Here is an 18,814-nt window from a genome sequence, read left to right on the forward strand (position 1 = left end):
GGGGCACAGCTGACTCGAATCACAATCCCAAAGACTCAAAAGCAGAAATGCCTCCAGTAGCCCTGGTGGCACGTCCCTCCCTTTGCAGGATGAAAACTGAGACCCAGAGAGAAAACTGGTCTTCAGAGGACTCAGAACCCTCCCAGCATCAGACACATGTCCTCCCGCCTCCCTCTTGCCTCAGGTTCTACCGATCCCTGCCCAAGGCTAGAGCCACCCTGGGAAAGGGGTCCCTTAGCTCCCAGTGTGGGAGCATCATGGTTTACCTGCCTTTGAGAGCGGGATGTGGACAGTGTATCCAGAGCCTGCCCAGATGATGGAGTTTCGTGACTTTGTTTGTCTATTTATCCTGCAAATATCTCTTCTCTGGCTTGCGAAATATAGGAGGGAACAAAACCTCAGACTGGAAATGGGCAGATGAACATTTCTGGTAAGAGGATTCATTAGGTCTATGCAAACAATCTCGTTACCGAAATAGGGGTTTTCTCCCCTAAAAAAATAGCCAGTAAATAAACCCACAAAAAAATCTTTCTCATGTTAGAGTTTTCTTCTATTTATGAAATACTCACTGAGGAACATGTGACAACTCAGAAAACATCAAATAGAATATTGAAAACTACTCCAAATTATTGTTGTTTTAAAAAAGTTATTGACTCTTATTAGTGTTTTATTCCTGGTCTGATATCCTCTTTAAGGATCACGGAGAAACCCCCAAAATGTAGAGAAGGGCTTGTAAAATATTTCCCAGAACGCTATCGCCCAGGGAAATCCCAAGTTAACATTGTGTTGTGTTTCTTTATTAGTCATTTTTCTTTGAAGAGTGCGTGTGAGTGTGTACATTTGCATATGTGATAGGACATGATTTTAAAATGCAATACACTATTTGTTTACAGTTTGATTTGCAAGTTGAAGCACTCCTCCCCTACTCTCACAGAAGTGGTGTGAGCCTGAGGTCCCTGAAGAGTGTCCGAAATACAAGTGTCTGGGGCCTCTGGTCTCCAGCACCATCTGTTTGGGGGACCTGCTGTGACTTGGACATCGCCCTGCTGTCCTTCACCATTGGTTCACCCTAGGAGCTAATTGTCCTCCCTTCTTGACCTTGAGGTCTCCTTAGCTGTCTCAATGAGATAATTTCAGGTATTTCCTAGGCTCATGGGAAAAACCTGTCCCTTCATCCATCATAGTCACATCCCTCCAGCCATGAAAATCCCTGACAATCCCTGCTAGACTTCTGGAGACCCCTGGGGTTCTATTAAGCACAGTTTGCAAACCACTGACTTAGTGATATTGGGCTTCTCCCATGGCTGAGCAGGAAAAGAATTTGCCTGTAATGCAGGACACCAGGGTTCGACCCCTGGGTCAGGAAAGATCCCTGGAGCAGGAAATGGTACCTGCTCCGGTATTCTTGCCTGAAAAATCCCATGAACAAAGGAGCACAGCAGGCTAAGGTCCAGAGAGGTTGCAAAGAGTTGGACACGACTGAGCAGAATGATGGCTTAGAGGTGAGGGTATGACTTTGCCAGGAGGTAAGCTTTGATCCTGAAAGTACTGCTGACCAGCTGTGTAATCCCATGATATTTATTGAAAATCTGTGGACTTTAATCTCTTTATCTCTAAAATGCAGATAAGAAAGTGTCCCTGACTGGAAAGAGGTGGGGGAGGTGTGTCTATGAAGAGTTAGTCAAATAACACTAGGTGTAAGCTCTCAGTTCAGTTCAATTCAGTCACTCAGTTGTGTCCGACTCTTTTCAACCCCATGAACTGCAGCACGCCGGGCCTCCCTGTCCATCACGAACTCCCAGAGTTTACTCAAACTGGTCCATTGAGTCGGTGATGCCATGCAACCATCTCATCCTCTGTCATCCCCTTCTCCTCTTGCCTTCAATCTTTCCCAGCATCAGGGTCTTTTCAAATGAGTCAGCTCTTTGCATCAGGTGGCCAAAGTATTGGAGTTTCAGCTTCAACATCAGTCCTTCCCATGAACATTCAGGACTGATTTCCTTTAGGATGGACTAGGTTGATCTCCTTGCAGTCCAAGGGATTCTCAAGAGCCTTCTACAACACCACAGTTCAAACACCTCAATTTTTCGACACTCGGCTGTCTTTATAGTCCAACTCTCACATCCATACACAACTATTGGAAAAACCATAACCTTGACTAGGTGGACCTTTGTTGGCAAAGTAATGTCTCTGCTTTTTAATATGCTGTCTAGGTTGGCCATAGCTTATCCTTTCAGTCCTTTTCCTTTCATGTCCTTTCAGTCTCCATAATTTCCAGAACTGACTGTATATTTTGAAGTTACAGAGAATCCCAAAGAAAGTAGTGGCTAAAACAAGACTAGAGTTTATTTTTCTCTTGTAAGTCCTGATATTTTAAGCAGTGAGTTGACATGTTGATTCCAATTTGTCAGGGACTCAGGCTGCTTCTATTCTTCCTGTTTTTTGCCAGGTCCCAGAGGACTCATTGCCACATCCGCCTTCCATTTAATGGGAGTCAAGAGGGGAGGCTAGCTTGAAACTCAACGTTCAAAAAACTAAGCTCATAGCATCCAGTCTCATCACTTCATCGCAAATAGAAGGAGAAAGGGTGGAAGCAATGACAGATATTATCTTCTTGGGCTCCAAATCACTGAGGACAGTGATTGGTGGTGGTTTATTTGCTAAGTTGTGTCCAACTCTTGTGACCCCAAAGATTGTAGCCTGCCAGGCTCCTCTGCCCATGGGGTGGATTGCCATTTCCTTCTCCAGGGTGTCGACTAAAAAGAGATGTACAACTTGAGAGTTGTGAGTTAAGTTTTATTTGGGGCAAAATGAGGAATGCAGCCCTTGAGGGAGCATCTCAGACAGCTCTGAGAGTCTGCTCCAAAGCGGCAGTGGGAGAAAGTTAATATATAAGGTTTTGGTGAAGGGAGAGTTCAATACCATGAAGCACTCAATTTGCAAAAGGTTTTTTGTTAGTCATGAGGGTCTGATGTCAACTTGAAGGGAGTTAGTTCTTCGCTAGATATGAGGAGATACAAGGATTGAGATCTTAAAATCTATTCCTAAAAACATCCAACTATCTAAAGACCTGTCCCACCAGAGTCCCTGGAGCACAGAGTGTCTCACTTCACCCTGAACTCCCTCAGGGGTTGTTCAAGGTCAATAGGTATAGCTGTATGGAGTTCAGCCTCCACAGAGGCAGATGGCAAATGTCTTTGTTGTTCAGTCATTGTCAATGATCTTGGTAAGTGCCAATTCGTAGTTGACAAGCGGATCTTCCCAAGGATCTTCCCAACCCAGGAATGAAACCCGGGTCTCCTGCATCGCGGGCAGATTCTTTTCCCACTGAGCTATGAGTGCACCCATGAAATTAAAAGATGCTTGCTCCTTGGAAGGAAAGCTACGACAAAACTAGAGAGCATATTAAAAAGCAGAGACATCATTTTGTTCACAAAGCTCTGTATGGTCAAAGCTTGATATTTCCAGTAGTCATGTACACATGTGAGAATTGAACCATAAAGAAGGCTGAACTGCGAAGAATTGATGCTTTTAAATTGTGGTGCTAGAGAAGACTCTTGAGAGTTCCTTGGCCAGCAAGGAGATCAAAACAGTCAATCCTAAAGGAAATCAACCCTGAATGTTCATTGGAAGGACTGATGCTGAAGTTCCAAATACTTTGGCCACCTGATGCAAAGAGCCAACTCACTGGAAAAGACCCTGATGCTGGGAAAGATTGAGGGCAGGAGGAGAAGTGAGCGGCAGAGGATGAGATGGTGGGATGGCATCACTGACTCAAGGCACATGAGTTGGAGAAAATTCAAGGAAATAGTGCAGGACAAAGGAGCCCGGCAAGTTGTAGTCCATGGGGTCTCAATGAGTCGGACATGACTTAGAGACTGAACAACAACAATTTTTGATGGTCTCATCTTATTAGGCTGGAAAACAAACCCTATATGTAAGGAAGGGGGAAGATAATATTCTATCTTGGTGGAGAAAAAAAAAAGGACGCTTTGATTGGATAAAAGTCTTGGTATCTAATTTCCAAGAACATTTGTACCCAACACCCAATTTAAACCATAGAGAAAAGGAAGGACATACTAAACAAATACATTAGACTATATATATATACATATATATATATATATATATATATATACATACAGATAGCAAAAAAAGAAATTAATACAATTTTAGTCACAGTAGGAAGCATAGAGAGAAGAAAAAGGAGTAAAAAGAAAACAAAACATCATAAATGTAAATGATAATATAGGGAATACGTGGGAGGAAATCTTTTGCAAAGAGAACCAAAGCAATACTTCCCACCCGAGTATGTGATCTTGGCAGTTCCTGGCTGGGCCTTTATGACTGTCAGCCGTTATGGTGGAGGACAAGAGATGCCTGTGATTTCTGAGTTGAGCACAGCACTGTGAGGAAGGCCAAGCCACATGGAAGCAACCCATGTAGGGGTCCTGACCACAGCTCAGCTGAGATCTTTGCTCACAGCCAGCATCAACCACCAGACACGTGAGGAGGAAGCCTTCTATGGCTTCCGTCAGCCATGGTCAGTGAGTGAGCACAGGAGACAGCCCGAGTGAAAACAGCCTTACTGAGCCCAGTCGGAGCTGGATGCCAGAATCGTGAGAGACAATAACAAGAAATGATCGCTGTTTTTTAAGACTACATTTGTATACCCTGCAAAAATATTTTTTAATTGAAGGAAAAGTATTGATTTTTTTGACAAACAAAATCTTAGACAATTCATTACCAGTAGGCCTGCATTACAAAAAGTATTAAAGCAAGTTCTTGGGACAGAAGGTAAATAGACAAATAAAAATTGGTGCAGAGGAATAAAGAGTGCCAAAAATAATAAAACGTGTTTTTTTTCTTTATTGTGAAATTTTGATGGTCAATTAACTGTGTGTAGCAGATAAAAGTTGCAACGTATTATGGAATTTAACACATGTAAATTATAGAAAAGAGAACAATAGCACATCGGACAAAAGAATGAAAAAAGCAAGAATATTGAGGTAAGATTTTATAGTTTACTTGAAGTGATATAGTATTATCAGAAAATATGTGTTGATGAGTTAAAGATTCATTGTAAATTCTCAATACCCTGAAAAAATACACAAACTAAGAAGTATGGGTTTTAATCCAACAGTTGAGTAAAATGAAAACCTGGAAACTCCTCAAATAATGCAAAAATACAGCAAGAGAAAAAGAAAAAAAACAAAATACAGATGGATAAAATATAAAACAAATAAAAAGTTAAAAGATCTATGCCAGTCATATCAATAATACCTTTCTGTGATGAAAATTATAGTGATCTCTCACTCACTCATTTATTCATTTATTTACCAAATATTCATTGAGTCCCCACTATGTGTAATCCCTGTAGTCCTCCTGAGAATTCAATGGTGTACAAATATCAGGATACCAGCTTTCAAGAAGCTTTAAATAGTGTAATGGGCACAGATATTGAAGTGTCAATTAAAATGTATTGTAATATATTTCTTTAAAGATAGAATGGGTTGGGGTGATGATTCATACCATATATAAAACAAATCAAAATGGATCAAACACCTAAGAGTAAGTGCTAAATATATAACACTCTTAGAATACATCATAGGAGTAAATTTTTGTGATCTTGGATTTGCAATAGATTCTTGGATCTGACAGCAAAAGCATGAGGAGTAACAACAAAAATAGGTAAATTGGACTTCATCAAACTTCAAATATTTTGTGCATCACAAGTCAACTATCAAGAGAATGAAAAAAAAACCTACAAAATGGGAGAACATATTTGCAAATCATACATCTGATGAAGAAATTGTATCTAGAATATTTAAGGAATATTTACAGCTGAATAATAAAAGACAAACAATCCAATGAAAAAGTGGCAAAAGGACTGTAATAGACACGTTTTCAAAGAAGATACACAAGTGACTACTAAGCACTGAACACATGCTCACCATCATTCATCCTCCGGGAAATCAAAGCCACAGTAAGACATTAACTCAAATCTAAGAAGGCTGTATTCATAATAAGAATAATAGAAAATCAACAGCATATGTTTCAAGAATAAGGAGAAATTGGACCCCTTGTACATTGCTGGCGAAGAAGTAAAATGGTGCAGTTGCTCTGGAAATAGGTGGTTCTTCAAAGAAGTAAATGTTTGATGACCTTGCATGCATGCATGCTGAGTTGCTTCAGTTGTGTCCGTCTCTTTGCAACTCCATGGACTATAACCCACCAGTCTCCCTCTGTCCATGGGATTCTCCAGGCAAGAATACTGGAGTGGGTCGCCATGCCCTCCTCCAGGAGACCGGCCCAACCCAGGGATCAAACCCAGGTCTCCCACACTGCAGGCAGATCATTTACCATCTGAGCCACCAGAGGAAAAAGGAATGAAATACTGAAACACAGGCAGTGTGGATGAATCTTGAAAGTATCATGCTAAGGGGAAGAAGCCAGTCACCAAAGGTCACATATTGTCTCATTCCCTTTATATAAACTATTGAGGTGTTAAATCCAGAGACACAAAAATTTCTATTAGTAGTTACCAGGTGCTGGCCAAAGATTGTAATGGGCAGTGAGATCTTAATGGATATGGGGTTTCCTTTGGGGGTGATTAAAACAGTCAGAAACTAAAAGGAAGTGATAGTTGTACAGCATTGTAAATGTGCTAATCACCACTGAATTTTACATGTTTAAGTGGCTAATTTTGTTATACAAATTTCACTTCAATACAGAGAGACTTAGAGAGAAAGTAATTAAATGTCATGCGTAGACATTGTTTCTGCAATGCATCCTAATTCAGAAAAAAAAATTAAGTTTAGACACCATGTAGGGGAGTAATAACTTGGCACTGGATGATATTAAAGAATCATGTTTATTTTTAAGTGTTATATGCCATTTTAAGTATTTTTTCTAAAATTCTTATAGTTAGAATAACAGGATGTGTAAGATTTGCTACAAAACAAACCCAAAAGAGGAAAGCATTTAGGAGGTAGGAAATAATTATATTGGCCCCAAGTTCATAATGACTGGAGCTGCTGATATGTACGTGAGGTTATATCATCCTCTCTGTTTTTGTAATGTCTGAATTTTCCCCAGAAAACAAAAAAGTCCTTGAGGGAGAGACTGTGCTTTGTTAACCAACACTGAATGCATCCTCAGTGTGAGGTGGATGCTCCATAGTGAATATTTTGCAAACATTCTATCTGCTGAGCACATATTAACTTTTCTGTTCATGCTGCATTAAAGTGGAAAGTTCTATTAATTCATATTATTAAATAGATATATCATTTAAAACCACTCTAGCCATAATGAAGTAGCCATCACCACATTTGAAAGGTCATAAAGCAAGTTCCCATGATGGGTGTAACCTCACAGCAGGAGGTGACCCAGAGGACACAGACTCCCTGTGAATGTAGAGCCCTGAGCAGAGTCACTGTCACCTCCCCAGATGTGAGCAGGTGCGGACAGGGAGGGTGGATCCTCAGTGCACAGGGGCCAGGCTGCACCCGGGACCTGGGCACCCTGCTCCTTAGTGAGGGCACCCACAGCTCAGAGTGGAGCTCTAGGCTTGACTGGGGTTGGTGACTTTCCCCAGAAAGATGATGCTCTGGGTGTCTTTGAAAACTATGGCAATCAGGAAGGGCCTGTTGAAACGCACAATGGTTGTCTGAGAGGACACTTTTTCTATGCCGATTCCCGTGGCAGCAGCTCCTTCCGTGCCCTCCTCGTCCACGTCCAGCACAGCGCTGTGGACCACCTGTGGGGATACCAGAGCATTACCCACCAGAGACGGGGTGGGTGGAGGAGAGCAGTCACCCAGCGCCTCTAAGGGGACTGACATTCACCCACCTGCCTCTGGCCTGTCACTCTTCTGTCCTCCCAACAAACTGTCCACTGTTTGCATAGTTGTGATACATAGACGTGCAAACTGAAGGCAAAGTCTGTGAGTGATGTGCCCAGCATCAGAGAGGCAAAGAACAGGGACTCACTCTCCTAACCCAGAGACGGTGCTGCCTCCGAAGACCCTCTAGTATAGGGGAGGGGCCAGGTCAAGGCATTTTTCTTGCAGGCAACTGTCCACAGTCCCTCCATGTCAAAGCTACAGATGGGCGAACACTGTCTTCTGCTCCTCTCTTGCCCCCAGCTGACATGTCCTTGAGCCCTCAGCTACCTTGCCTAGGACTGGCTTCCCATCCTTGGACCACAAAGCCCCATAGCACCTATGCCTCCTTTATCAGGTCCTCTGGCAGGTGGGGTGCGGAGGAGACTGCAGGGCTGCCAAGTCACACCCCACCCCACCATTCACTCTGACTTCTCTGCCTCTAGGATCACAGTACCAAGACACTGGGTGTTCCCCTCATATGTTCTTAGCAGATTTTCATCACGATTGCTTTATAGACTTTGTTAGTACCTATAACCTCTTACCTGCTCACCTAGGCACCAAACAGGAACCAAGAACTATATGCTCCTTTTAAAGATGAAAAGTTGGGGGATGCAGAAATGTAATCGTTCCCCTCTACAGGCACTGAAAGATGGAGCCTGGCATGGGGTCCACTGCTGTTTCCACTCCGGTCCTTCCCAGTGACAGGCTTCTGTGTCACTTTATAATTCAGGGAAGGTGGAACCTGATGTCACCATGATTGTTACCTAGCTCTCCTGAGCTTGAGGAGTCCCAGGGAGGGAGACTGAGTCACAGGGAAAGCAATTATTTTACAAATTCAAGGTGACCTGCCATCTGACTGGCCTCCAAGTTTCACTCTCTGATAGGAGGATGAATTGTCCACACTTTAAAGACTCACCTGGGAGACGACCAGGCTCCCGGTCCCTGCGATTCCTGACAGGTCAGGGTCGGTGAATATTTTCTTAATACCCAGCTGGGAAAGGATGTCATTCAGCTCATAGTGGCTTTTGATGGAAAATTTTGGCAGGTGGAGTTCATGTATTCGACTAGGAAATGAAGAAAATAAATTTGAGCACCTGCTTGAAAAGATGTCCAACTTTTCCCACCTCACAGCATGGTCTTCCAAGGATTCCTCTTAACCAACCCTTTTCTCCCCAGAAGAAGGACTCTTTTTCTCAGTTTCTAGGCTCCTCGGGCTAAATCCCCTTATTTTGGTAATTTTCCATTCCAATGTGCAGGAGTCTAACATGCCAGCAGGCACCAGGGCAGGGGGAGGTTAAGGAGTCTGCAAGGCCCCAGTGACCTGCGTCCATCCTCCACGGGACCCTGACCTCGCCCAGCTTCCCCTCTCACTCCCTCTGCTCTCTTGCTCTGGCCTCACTAATCCTCAACCTTACCAGGCTCACTCCTGCCTCAGAGGCTATTCCCTGGTTATTCCCTTGGGCAGAAATGCTTTTTCCCAACATATCCAGAAGGCTCAGTCTCTCACTGCAACAACACCTAAGGGCCACCCTATTTACCATCACAAACTACCTCTGGATGTGATTTTCTTCACCCTTTTACTCTGCTTTACTCTCCCCAGTTCCCCACTTGTCCCCTCTCAACCCAACGAAGAGTTTATATTTATTTCCAGTCTGTCTCCCACAATTATGGATTGCCATGAAGGCAGAGAATTTAGTGTTTTATTTGCTGACTACCCACAGGGTCTAAGTTAGTCCCTGCGGCATAGTATGTCCTCAATTAATCTAGTCAACCAGTGCTGACTGGGTGAGTGAATAAATGAGTGACTATCACCCAAAGACAAATATTGTCCTCAGAACCCGTCACACCTGAGCCCTCACCTGATTCTATCTGATCCTTCTGAAGAGTAAAACTTAAAATTTTACATAACCTCCTGCTTGTTCTGCCTCTGTAACTCAACTTGCTCCTTGCAAAGTCTGGATCACGTAGGTCACGTAGTCTTCGAAAGTGGGGACTTTCAATACTAGGAACTGGAGCTTATCTCACTCACCCTTGTTCAGCTCTTTGCAATTGCCCAGCACCTGCAAACCTGCTTAATCATGCCTGTCCATCTAAAGGCCAGGCATCCCCCTCCCCATCTTGACTGCTCTGCCCATGCGGGCGAAACCCCTTAGATTAGTCCAGCCTATTAACAGCTAATGTTGTTCACTATAGTTTGCTACAGTCTGTGTGTAAAAACTCTGTAACCCCTTTGTTCAGGGCTCAGAGCTTAGAGTGCTAACTCCTCTGGGCCGACCAGCCTAATAAACCTGAGTTCTCCAACTCTCTGAGTGTGGTGCTTGGTTTCTCGAATATTGGTTTCTGCAACACTTCTTCTTTCAAAAAGAGGAGTAGTGGGGAGAAGACCATGAGTGTTGGGCGTCATGTTGAGTCCTCATGACTCAGCCCTTCTTAGTGTTAAGCCAACCTTCAGCTCCTGCCCTCTCAGATGTGATCATCTTAAAGAAGGATTCAAGCCCTGAGCCAGGCAGGCAGCAAAGGGCAAGGTCATCATGGGATGGGTTCTCCCACCTCTGCCCTGTGGCCTGCACATTCCTGAGGCCCTGTTGCTGGGAGTCAGGAGTCCAGGAAGAGGGGGAAGGACCGAGAAGGCAGGTGAACTCTCAGCTCTGGGTCCTGGGGAGTCACCTGGGATGCAGGGAGTCTCGCCACCTCGTCAGCGTCTCTGGGTTCAGCTTGGCTTCCAGGTCCTGCATTTTGCCCTCGTCGGGGAGGATGAAGAGGGCGCTGTCGTTGCTGGTGTACATGAGCTCCACCAGCGTGCAGCCCAGCAACTTGTCGCGGAAGTAAGGGGTCACCAGGCCAAGGGTCATCATGGGCACCTCCACTGTCTTGTTCTGGCTCACATGGAACTCTGCCTGCTGAGTGTTTTTGGGATCAAAGCGGGTCTCCCACTGGGCTGGAGGCGGGAGGGACAGGTGAAGAGTCTGTGAGTGCAAGAGCTGCGGTCTCTCCCTCCACGGCCCTGGTCCCTGAGCGGGGAAGACCCTCCCCATGCCAGCAGCCCACCGTACCACGTGCCCCTGGGGACAGACCTGCTCGGTGTACACACACACCTGGGCAGGTGGGTGAGCCCTTGGGGACAGGGGTGAAGCCTGCAGGTAAGGATTGGGAAGCAGGACATGAAACAACGCTGGTTAGTTGTCCTACATGCAAAGTCAACAGGAATCTGGAGAGCAAGGGAGAGGTGGGGATGAGGCTGGGCCCCGGGAGATATGGAACCACCTGGTCCTTCAAAGGGTACATGTTAGTTACCAGGGGTTAGTCGCTGGCTTTGTAGGGAGTACACACATCCCCAGAGCCTTGTGAGCTCGGCTAGAGCAGGAGCCACATGGGGACCCGGAGGGCAGGGCGGGGCCAACAGAGGAGGGGGCTTGGGTGTCCCCCAAGGAAGATGGAGACCTTAGTGTCGAGGGGTGGGCTTCTTGGGGAGATTGGAGCCCTGGGGCTTCATGGAGTATAAATCCACCTCTGCTTCCTGCTTTGTTTCCAGCCCTGCCTGTGTCCCCATGGTTAGAGACAGGAGGAGAGGGAAAGCTGGGCTGGTGGGGTGCCCCAGGGGAGGAGAAAGTCCTGGGACAGGTCAGGGTGGTAGGAGATGAGAACACAGAAAAGTCAAGGAACAAACATAGTAGATCTGGCCTGGATTATTAACAATTTTCCGGAGAACGGGGAATCCATGCCTTCATTTACAGAGGAAAATACAGATCCAGGAGGGCTAGCCAGGGCTCTGCCAGAAGTCCCCGGTTCAGTGCAAACATGTGCCCCCAGCTGGTGTCCCTTAGGCACCTGACCACCCCTCACTCAAAGAACATTCTTTGTGTCTTTATTCCGTGTCCCTTTTGCAGTGCTGGCTCCAGGTGTGAAATCTTTCTGCCTTCACTCTGCCCCTTATGAGTTTCCAGGATCAGGTTTGCTGTATTGGGTTTCTCTCAATGGGACTGGGCCCTGGACCAGCTAGAATCTGGAAAAGAGTCTATCCTGGAGGTTGTCCTTCCCTGAGGCTTCCCTCTGGTGTTGGCCTTGCCAATGATAGTCTCATAGCTATAACGGAGCACAACTGAAGTTCCTTGAGTTGGCCAGGCTGCTCAGAGGCTGTCACAGCATGAAGCTGGCCACCAGCCCCACCTCCACCCGCTGAGACAAAGTCCCCTTAGAGAGAGCCCAGGCCAGACACAGCCCACAGTGTGTGGAGCAGTGGCCTTCCTTGCATGTGCTAAAAGAAGCTGGGGTTTCTGGCCACTGCAGAGTGACCTTAGAGAAACGCTCCTTCCTCCAGGCAGTCAAGCAAGTTTGAGAGTAAAAAGGCTCCCTGTGGCTCAGATGGTAAAGAATCTGCCTGCAATGCATGAGACCTGGGTTCGATCCCTTGGTTGGGAAGATCCCCTGAAGAAGGGAACGGAGACCCCTTCAGTATTCTGACCTAGGGAATTCCATGGACAGAGGAGCCTGACAGGCTACAGTCCACAGGGTCGCAGAGTCAGACACGACTGAGAAACTTTCGCTTCACTGTGGCTCAGACAAAGGGTTAATGGCTCCCCTGCTCTTGTGTGCTGCAATGGCAGCTGTGATTTAGAAAACCCCCAAATAGACAAAGACTGTGATGGGGACAGGGTCTTAGTGCGCAAGCTGTCCGCACCAATGTCAGCTCCCTCTATGATGTCCAGCAACACATTTGGCTGAGCTGAAATAGAAATAGCCGTGAAGACACAAAACTAAAGGTGTGTTTCCTTCTGACTCAAAGTGGGCACCCACCTTTAAAGTAGATGTAATTCACCAGGACCAACACTGTTCTTGGGGAAAGGACCTTGAACAGCTCCTCAATTTTCCCCTGGGTTTTATTCTTCACATAGTCATTTATTAGACACCTGGCAGCTTCATTATCCCTGAAGTTGGTCGAGAAGGCCTCGGAGGAGTACAGCACCTGGGCATCTTCTATGAACTTGTCCAGCAGCTTCAGCTGGTCCTGCACAAACATGGCGTTGCCCACGTTCAGCTGCAGCTGGTTGCTGGGTCGATTGAGTGTCTGCAGGAGGTGCTGGAAGCCCTGGTGGATCTCTGTCTCCTGGATCTCTGAGAGGTTGAACTTGAGACCTTCTAGGATCTCTGTCAGTGTGGTGTTTCGGGCCCCCAGAGACAGGAAGGCCAAGGCTATGGAGATGCTCAGTGGGGAAAAGATGACATTCTTATCAGGGTTCTTCAAAGCCAACTGCTTGTAGAGGCTGAAGGCGAAGTCGGTGTTGCTGGAGGCTAATGTGCGGTCATCCGCCCTTCTGTTTTGGTCCCTCACCATCACATTGTCCGAGAGGCAGTGGACACTGGAGCAGATCCCAGCCAGCAGGAGCCCCAGAGCCAGAAAGGGAGACATTCTCTCTGCCCTCATGTCTGAAAAGCAAAGCTCCTTTATGTCTCCGATTATTAGATGACATCCCAACCCCCACCCACTGTCCCCCGTGGTCTCTGTTCTCTTGGCCCTGCTGCTCCGTGACCTCCCAGGAATAGGAAGCTTCCTGGGCTCCTAACATACACGAGGAGGTTCTGGGCTATCTCTCACCGTTTGATCAAGTCCTGTGGTTGTTACCAATTTCCCCAGTGGAGAGACTGGGCTCAGAGAGGGGATGGGGCTTTTCCAAGGTCACACGGCAAGCAGTGCAGGAGTGGGGGTGAGGAGCCTCGGGTGCCTGGCTCCAGGGTGGGGAAGCTGGTGATGGGCCTGAGGTGCTATCCAGTGAGAACTCATCTCCGTCTTCCCGGGAGCTGACATGTCAGAGGGTCCTAGGAAGCAGGGCTCCTTTCCCACTGTGTCCCCTCTCTGTCCCCCCAGGGAGGAGCCCTGCACTGATCAGAGGACACAGCGCCTCTCCCTGCCTCTGAGGACAAGGGTGTGACCTCAGGGAGGCTCTCCCATCGAGGTGCCTGGTCACAGCAACGGTTCAGGAGAGAGGCCACCTCAGGCAGCGGAAGCCGTGTTGGCACCTGGCTGCCCTAAGGAGGGCTGGTGTGAAGAACAAAGAGGGGAGAGCGTTCTTCTCAGCCCCTGCCAGGTGGACTCGTGGAGGATATTTCCATCAGGAACCTGGAAAGGCCTCCTACTGGGAGAAGCAGGGTGAGCTCAGAGTCTCAGAGATCGCGTCGAGGATTTCGTTTGGACCACCTGTTAGTGCTGTGTGATGACGAGCAGGGACTGAACCTCTCTGATCCTCAATTCCCACCTCCATCCAACATGCGGAATGGCTCAGGTGACATACAGGGTGAAGGTGCTGGGCTCCTAAGAGGAGTTCCAGAGGTGTCACCCCTCCGCTAGCCACCCTCTCTAGGACTCTACAAGCCAGACTGTGATCCCTGGGGACAGAGGACTCAGCTACTGCCCAGAAGCCTCAGGAGAGACTGAGGTCAAACTGGTGACCTCAGCAAAGAGGGCTGTTTCCCTACAGCCTCTGCCCCTCATCTCAGAAGAGACAGGGCTGCGGTGGTGAGGGGGGAAGGGGAGAGAGACAGGAGGCAGAGGGGGGAGGAGACTGGAGGGGAGAGGAGCAGGGGGTGTGGGGGAGGAAGCTGAGCTGAGTCTTGTCCAGAGACCAGGGGAAAGGCCTTCACACAAGCCTGAGGAGAGAGGCGATCGATTGCCTAAACTATCAGTGTACTCAGGAGTGATACAATGGTTTTTTCCAAACAAGTTAACCATTTTCTTCCAAAACTTCTTCCTGGAGGAATAGCGCTTTTTCATGTGTTCTGGTTGGAGGGTTGCCTCTGCCTCTGAGAAGCCTGTCTTTTCAATACCGAACAGATGCACCTCAAGGTTAGCTTGGCCGGGGACCCTAGAGGGACAGTGACGTGCAGGACCGCCCCTGATGACCCCTCTGCCCAGAGGGACCTGGTGCAATAATTCCATCCCTAGGGCTCTCTGAGAGCAGCACTCTGTGCCAGGCAAGGAGATGCACCTCAGGCCCTCGGGGGAGCTCTGACCTGACGGGGGATGCAGACCTGGATGGAGCACAGCTGGCTCGAATGACAACTCCAAAGACTCAAAAGCAGAAATGTCCCCAGAAGCCCTGCTGGCCTGTCCCTCCCTTTGCAGGATGAAAACTGACACCCAGAGAGAGGACTGGTCTTCAGAGGACTCACAACCCTCCCAGCATCGGACACATGTCCTCTCGCCTCCCTCCTGCCTCTTTCCAGAGACCCGTGACTGAGGCCAGAACCACCCTGGGAAAGGGGTCCTTTGGCTCCCAGTGTGGGAGCATCATGGATTACCTGCTTGCGAGAGCGGGATGTGTGGAATGGATCCGAAGTCACCGTCTGCCTGGATGCAGGAGTTTCATGACTGCGTTTGTCTATTTATCCTGCAAAGACCTCTTCTCTGGCTTGCGAAATGTAGGAGGGAAAAAGACCTCAGACTGGAAATGGGCAGATGAACATTTCTGGTAACAGGATTCATTAGGTCTACGCAAACAATCTAGTTACTGAAATAGGTCTTTTTTTTTTTTTTTTTTTTTGCCTTAAAAAATAGCCAGTAAATAAACACACAAAAAAATCTTTCACATGTTGCAGTTCTCTTCTGTTTATGAGATACTCACTGAAGAAGATGCGACAACTCAGAAAACATCAAATGAATCATTGAAAACTACTCCAAATTACTGTTCTTTTTAAAGAGTTATTGACTCTTATTAGTGTTTTATTCATGGTCTGGAATATTTAAGGATCTATTTAAGGATCACAGAGAAACCCCGAACATGTAGAGAAGGGCTTGCAAAATATTTCTCAGAACCCTATAGCCCAGGGAAATCCAGTTAACATTGTGTTGTGTTTCTTAATTAGTCACCTTTCTTTGAAGTGTGTGTGTGTGTATGCAATACACTATTTGCTTACAGTTTGATTTGCAAGTTGAAGCACCCTTTCCCAACCCCACAGAAGGGGTGTGAGCCTGAGGGCCCTGAAGAGTGTCAGGAATCCAAGTGTCTGGGGCCTCTGGTCTCCAGCACCATCTGTTTGGGGGACCTGCTGTGACTTGGACATCACCCTGCTGTCCTTCACTGTTGGTTCACCCTAGGAGCTAATTGTCCTCCCTTCTTGACCTTGAGGTCTCCTTAGCTGTCTCAATGAGATAATTTCAGGTATTTCCTAGGCTAATGGGAAAAACCTGTCCCTTCATCCATCTTAGTCAATCCCTCCAGCCATGACAATCCCTGCTAGACTTCTGGGGACCTCTGGGGTTCTACCAAGCATAGTTTGCAAACCACTGACTTAGTGATGTTGGGCTTCCCCAATGTCTCAGCAGGAAAAGAATCTGCCATTAATGCAGGACATCTGGCTTCGACCCCTGGGTCTGAAGGATCCCTGGAACAGGAAATGGCAACCGGCTCTGGTATTCTTGCCTGAAAAACCTCATGAACAAAGGAGCACAGCAGGTTAAGGTCCAAAGAGGTTGCAAAGAATTGGACATGACTTCAGTGATGGCTTAGAGATGAGGGTATGGCTTTGGAATGAGATAAGCTTCAAACCTGAAAGTACTGCTTACCAGCTCTGTGACCCCACAATATTTATTGAACATCGTGGACTTTAATCTCTTTATCTCTAAAATGCAGATAAGAACACTTCTCTTACTGGAAAGAGGTGGGGGAGGCATGTTTATGAAGAGTTAATCAAATAACCTAGGTGTAAGCTCCGGTAGGACAGAATTTTGTTTCTTTTTCATAGTGCTGCATGCTTAATAAGTTTCATAGATATTCATTGACAGTAAGATCCTGAGATGGTAAAGAAGAGTTTGGTCTCATCCTTCCTGAATTCATGATCTATGTCCTTTGAGTCTCCAGTAATTTCCAGAATTGACTGTATATTTTGAAGTTACAGAGAATCCCAAAGAAAATAGTGGCTAAAACAAGACTACGTTTATTTTTCTCTTGTAAGTCCTGATTTAAGCAGTGGTGGGTTGAAATGGTGATTCCAATTTGTCAGGGACCCAGGCTCCTTGAATACTTTGTGTTTTTTGCCATGTACCAGAGGGCTCATTGCCACATCCACCTTCCGTTTAATAGGAGTCAAGAGGGAGGCTGGCTTGAAACTCAGCATGCAAAGATCCAAGATCATAGCATCCAGTCTCATCACTTCATGGAAAATAGAAGGAGAAATAGTGGAAACAATGACATATTATTTTCTTGGGCTCCAAGTCACTGTGAACAGTGACTGCATCCATGAAATTAAGAGATACTTCTTCCTTGGAAGGAAAGCTATGACAACCTAGACAGCATATTAAAAAGCAGAGACATCACTTTGTTCATAAAGGTGTATATAGTCAAAGTTATGGTTTTTCCAGTAATCATGTACAGATGTGAGAGCTGGACCATAAAGAAGCTGAATGCTGAAGAATTGATACTTTTGAATTGTGGCACTAGAAAAGACTCTTGAGAGTTCCTTGAACTGCAAGGAGATGAAAACAGTCAATCCTAAAAGAAATCAAGCCTGAATATTCATTGGAAGGAATGATGCTGAAGTTGAAGCTCCAAATACTTTGGCCACCTGATGCAAAAAGCCAACTCACTGGAAAAGACCCTAGTGCTGGGTAAGATTGAGAACAGGAGGAGAAGTGAGAAGCAGAGAATGAGATGGTAGGATGGCATCACTGACTCAATGGACATGAGTTTGAGCAAACTTGGGGAGATGGTGAAGGACAGGGAAGCCTGGCGATCTGCAGTCCGTGGGGTTGCAAAGAGTCGGACGTCACTTAGATACTGAACTACAACAATTTTTGATGGTCTTATTTTATTAGGTTAGAAAACAAACCCTAGATGTAAGGCAGGGGGAAGATAATATTCTATCTTGGTGGGGCAAAAAAGTACATTTTGGAGTGCTGTTCCAAGATGGTGGAGGAATAGGACATGGAGACCACTTTCTCCCCCACAAATTCATCAAACGATCATTTGAATGCTTAACGACTTCCACAAAACAACTTCTGAAATCTGACAGAGGACACCAGGCACCCAGAAAGGCAGCCCATTCTCTTCCAAAGGAGATAGGACAACATATAAATGACAAAAAGAGAGACAAAAGAGTTAGAGAAGACCAGAGACCCATCCTGGGGAGGGAGTTGTGAAGGAGGAGAAGTTTCCACACAGCAGGAAACCCTCTCACCAGCAGGTCTGTGGGGAGCTTTGGAATGTCAGAGGGCAACATAACTGGGAGGAAAAAAAAAAACACCCACAGAATATGCACCTAACTACAACTGCTGAAGAAGGAATTCATAGGGCCTGGACTCCATCTTAGGCCTGTTCATGCTGATCATGTTCGGCCACCTCTCTAATGGACTCTGAACTCTGTGCTTAGTGCCTGTGGAAACAACAATAGGAGGATAAGACCCCCTCCGGACAGGGGAATCTTGAAGATTGTATCCAGGTTACTCATCACCTAAGCGAAAACATACACTGATCCCCCTACCTCCAGACGGGTCATAAATTTTTTTTCTGTAACCTCGGGCTTATTGATTATTGACTGTTTGAACACATAACACATGAATGATGGGGTTATTGTGATTGTATTTACCTTTCCTTTGTTTATGTAAGTCACAAGGAAATTGGGTGGTGGGTTCAGACACGTACACATGAGGTATAAAAGATTTTCACAAATGCTGGTCGGGGTCCTTGGCTAAGAGGAGACTCTGCCTTGGGCCTGCCGGTGTGATAAACTGCACTTCACTATCTGCATCGTCCTTCTGAGTGAGCTTGTTTCCCCGAACGAGTGGCTATAACATTTGGTTCATTGGCCGGGAAACTCCTCACTTTGAGGAGACAGGTCTCGTTTGAGGCCACCCCGAGGCTTTGTAGCTTGAATCTCCTAGAGGGGGGAAGGCGCCTCGCCCCTCTGGAAGAACTCGGCCTTTCAACGCCCGTTTTCTTC

The 18,814-nt window shown here is 46.5% G+C and overlaps 1 protein-coding gene across 3 annotated transcripts in view; it reads right to left on the reverse strand.

The window, feature by feature from the left end:
• Positions 1 to 13,307, reverse strand: part of LOC145529828 (serpin A3-5-like) — a 31,092-nt gene extending 17,785 nt beyond the window's left edge. The window contains exons 1-4 of one of the 3 annotated variants that reach the window (XR_014071387.1): positions 12,680 to 13,307; positions 10,553 to 10,823; positions 8,802 to 8,949; positions 7,443 to 7,759 (exon numbers count right to left, since the gene is read on the reverse strand). Coding sequence is in view for 1 of the 3 variants with exons in the window: in XM_081550587.1 (XP_081406713.1) it covers positions 7,565 to 7,759; positions 8,802 to 8,949; positions 10,553 to 10,823; positions 12,680 to 13,307 (1,242 nt within the window). In the remaining 2 variants the exon portion in view is untranslated. Of the gene's footprint in view, positions 1 to 7,393; positions 7,760 to 8,801; positions 8,950 to 10,552; positions 10,824 to 12,679 lie in introns of those variants that run through there. The other 2 variants (XR_014071388.1, XM_081550587.1) reach the window with 2 other exon arrangements.
• Positions 13,308 to 18,814: the final 5,507 nt, after the last annotated feature.

This window comes from Giraffa tippelskirchi, chromosome 12 (assembly GCF_054371585.1).
Source record: "Giraffa tippelskirchi isolate mGirTip1 chromosome 12, T2T-mGirTip1v1.2.pri, whole genome shotgun sequence".
Lineage (NCBI taxonomy): Eukaryota > Metazoa > Chordata > Mammalia > Artiodactyla > Giraffidae > Giraffa > Giraffa tippelskirchi.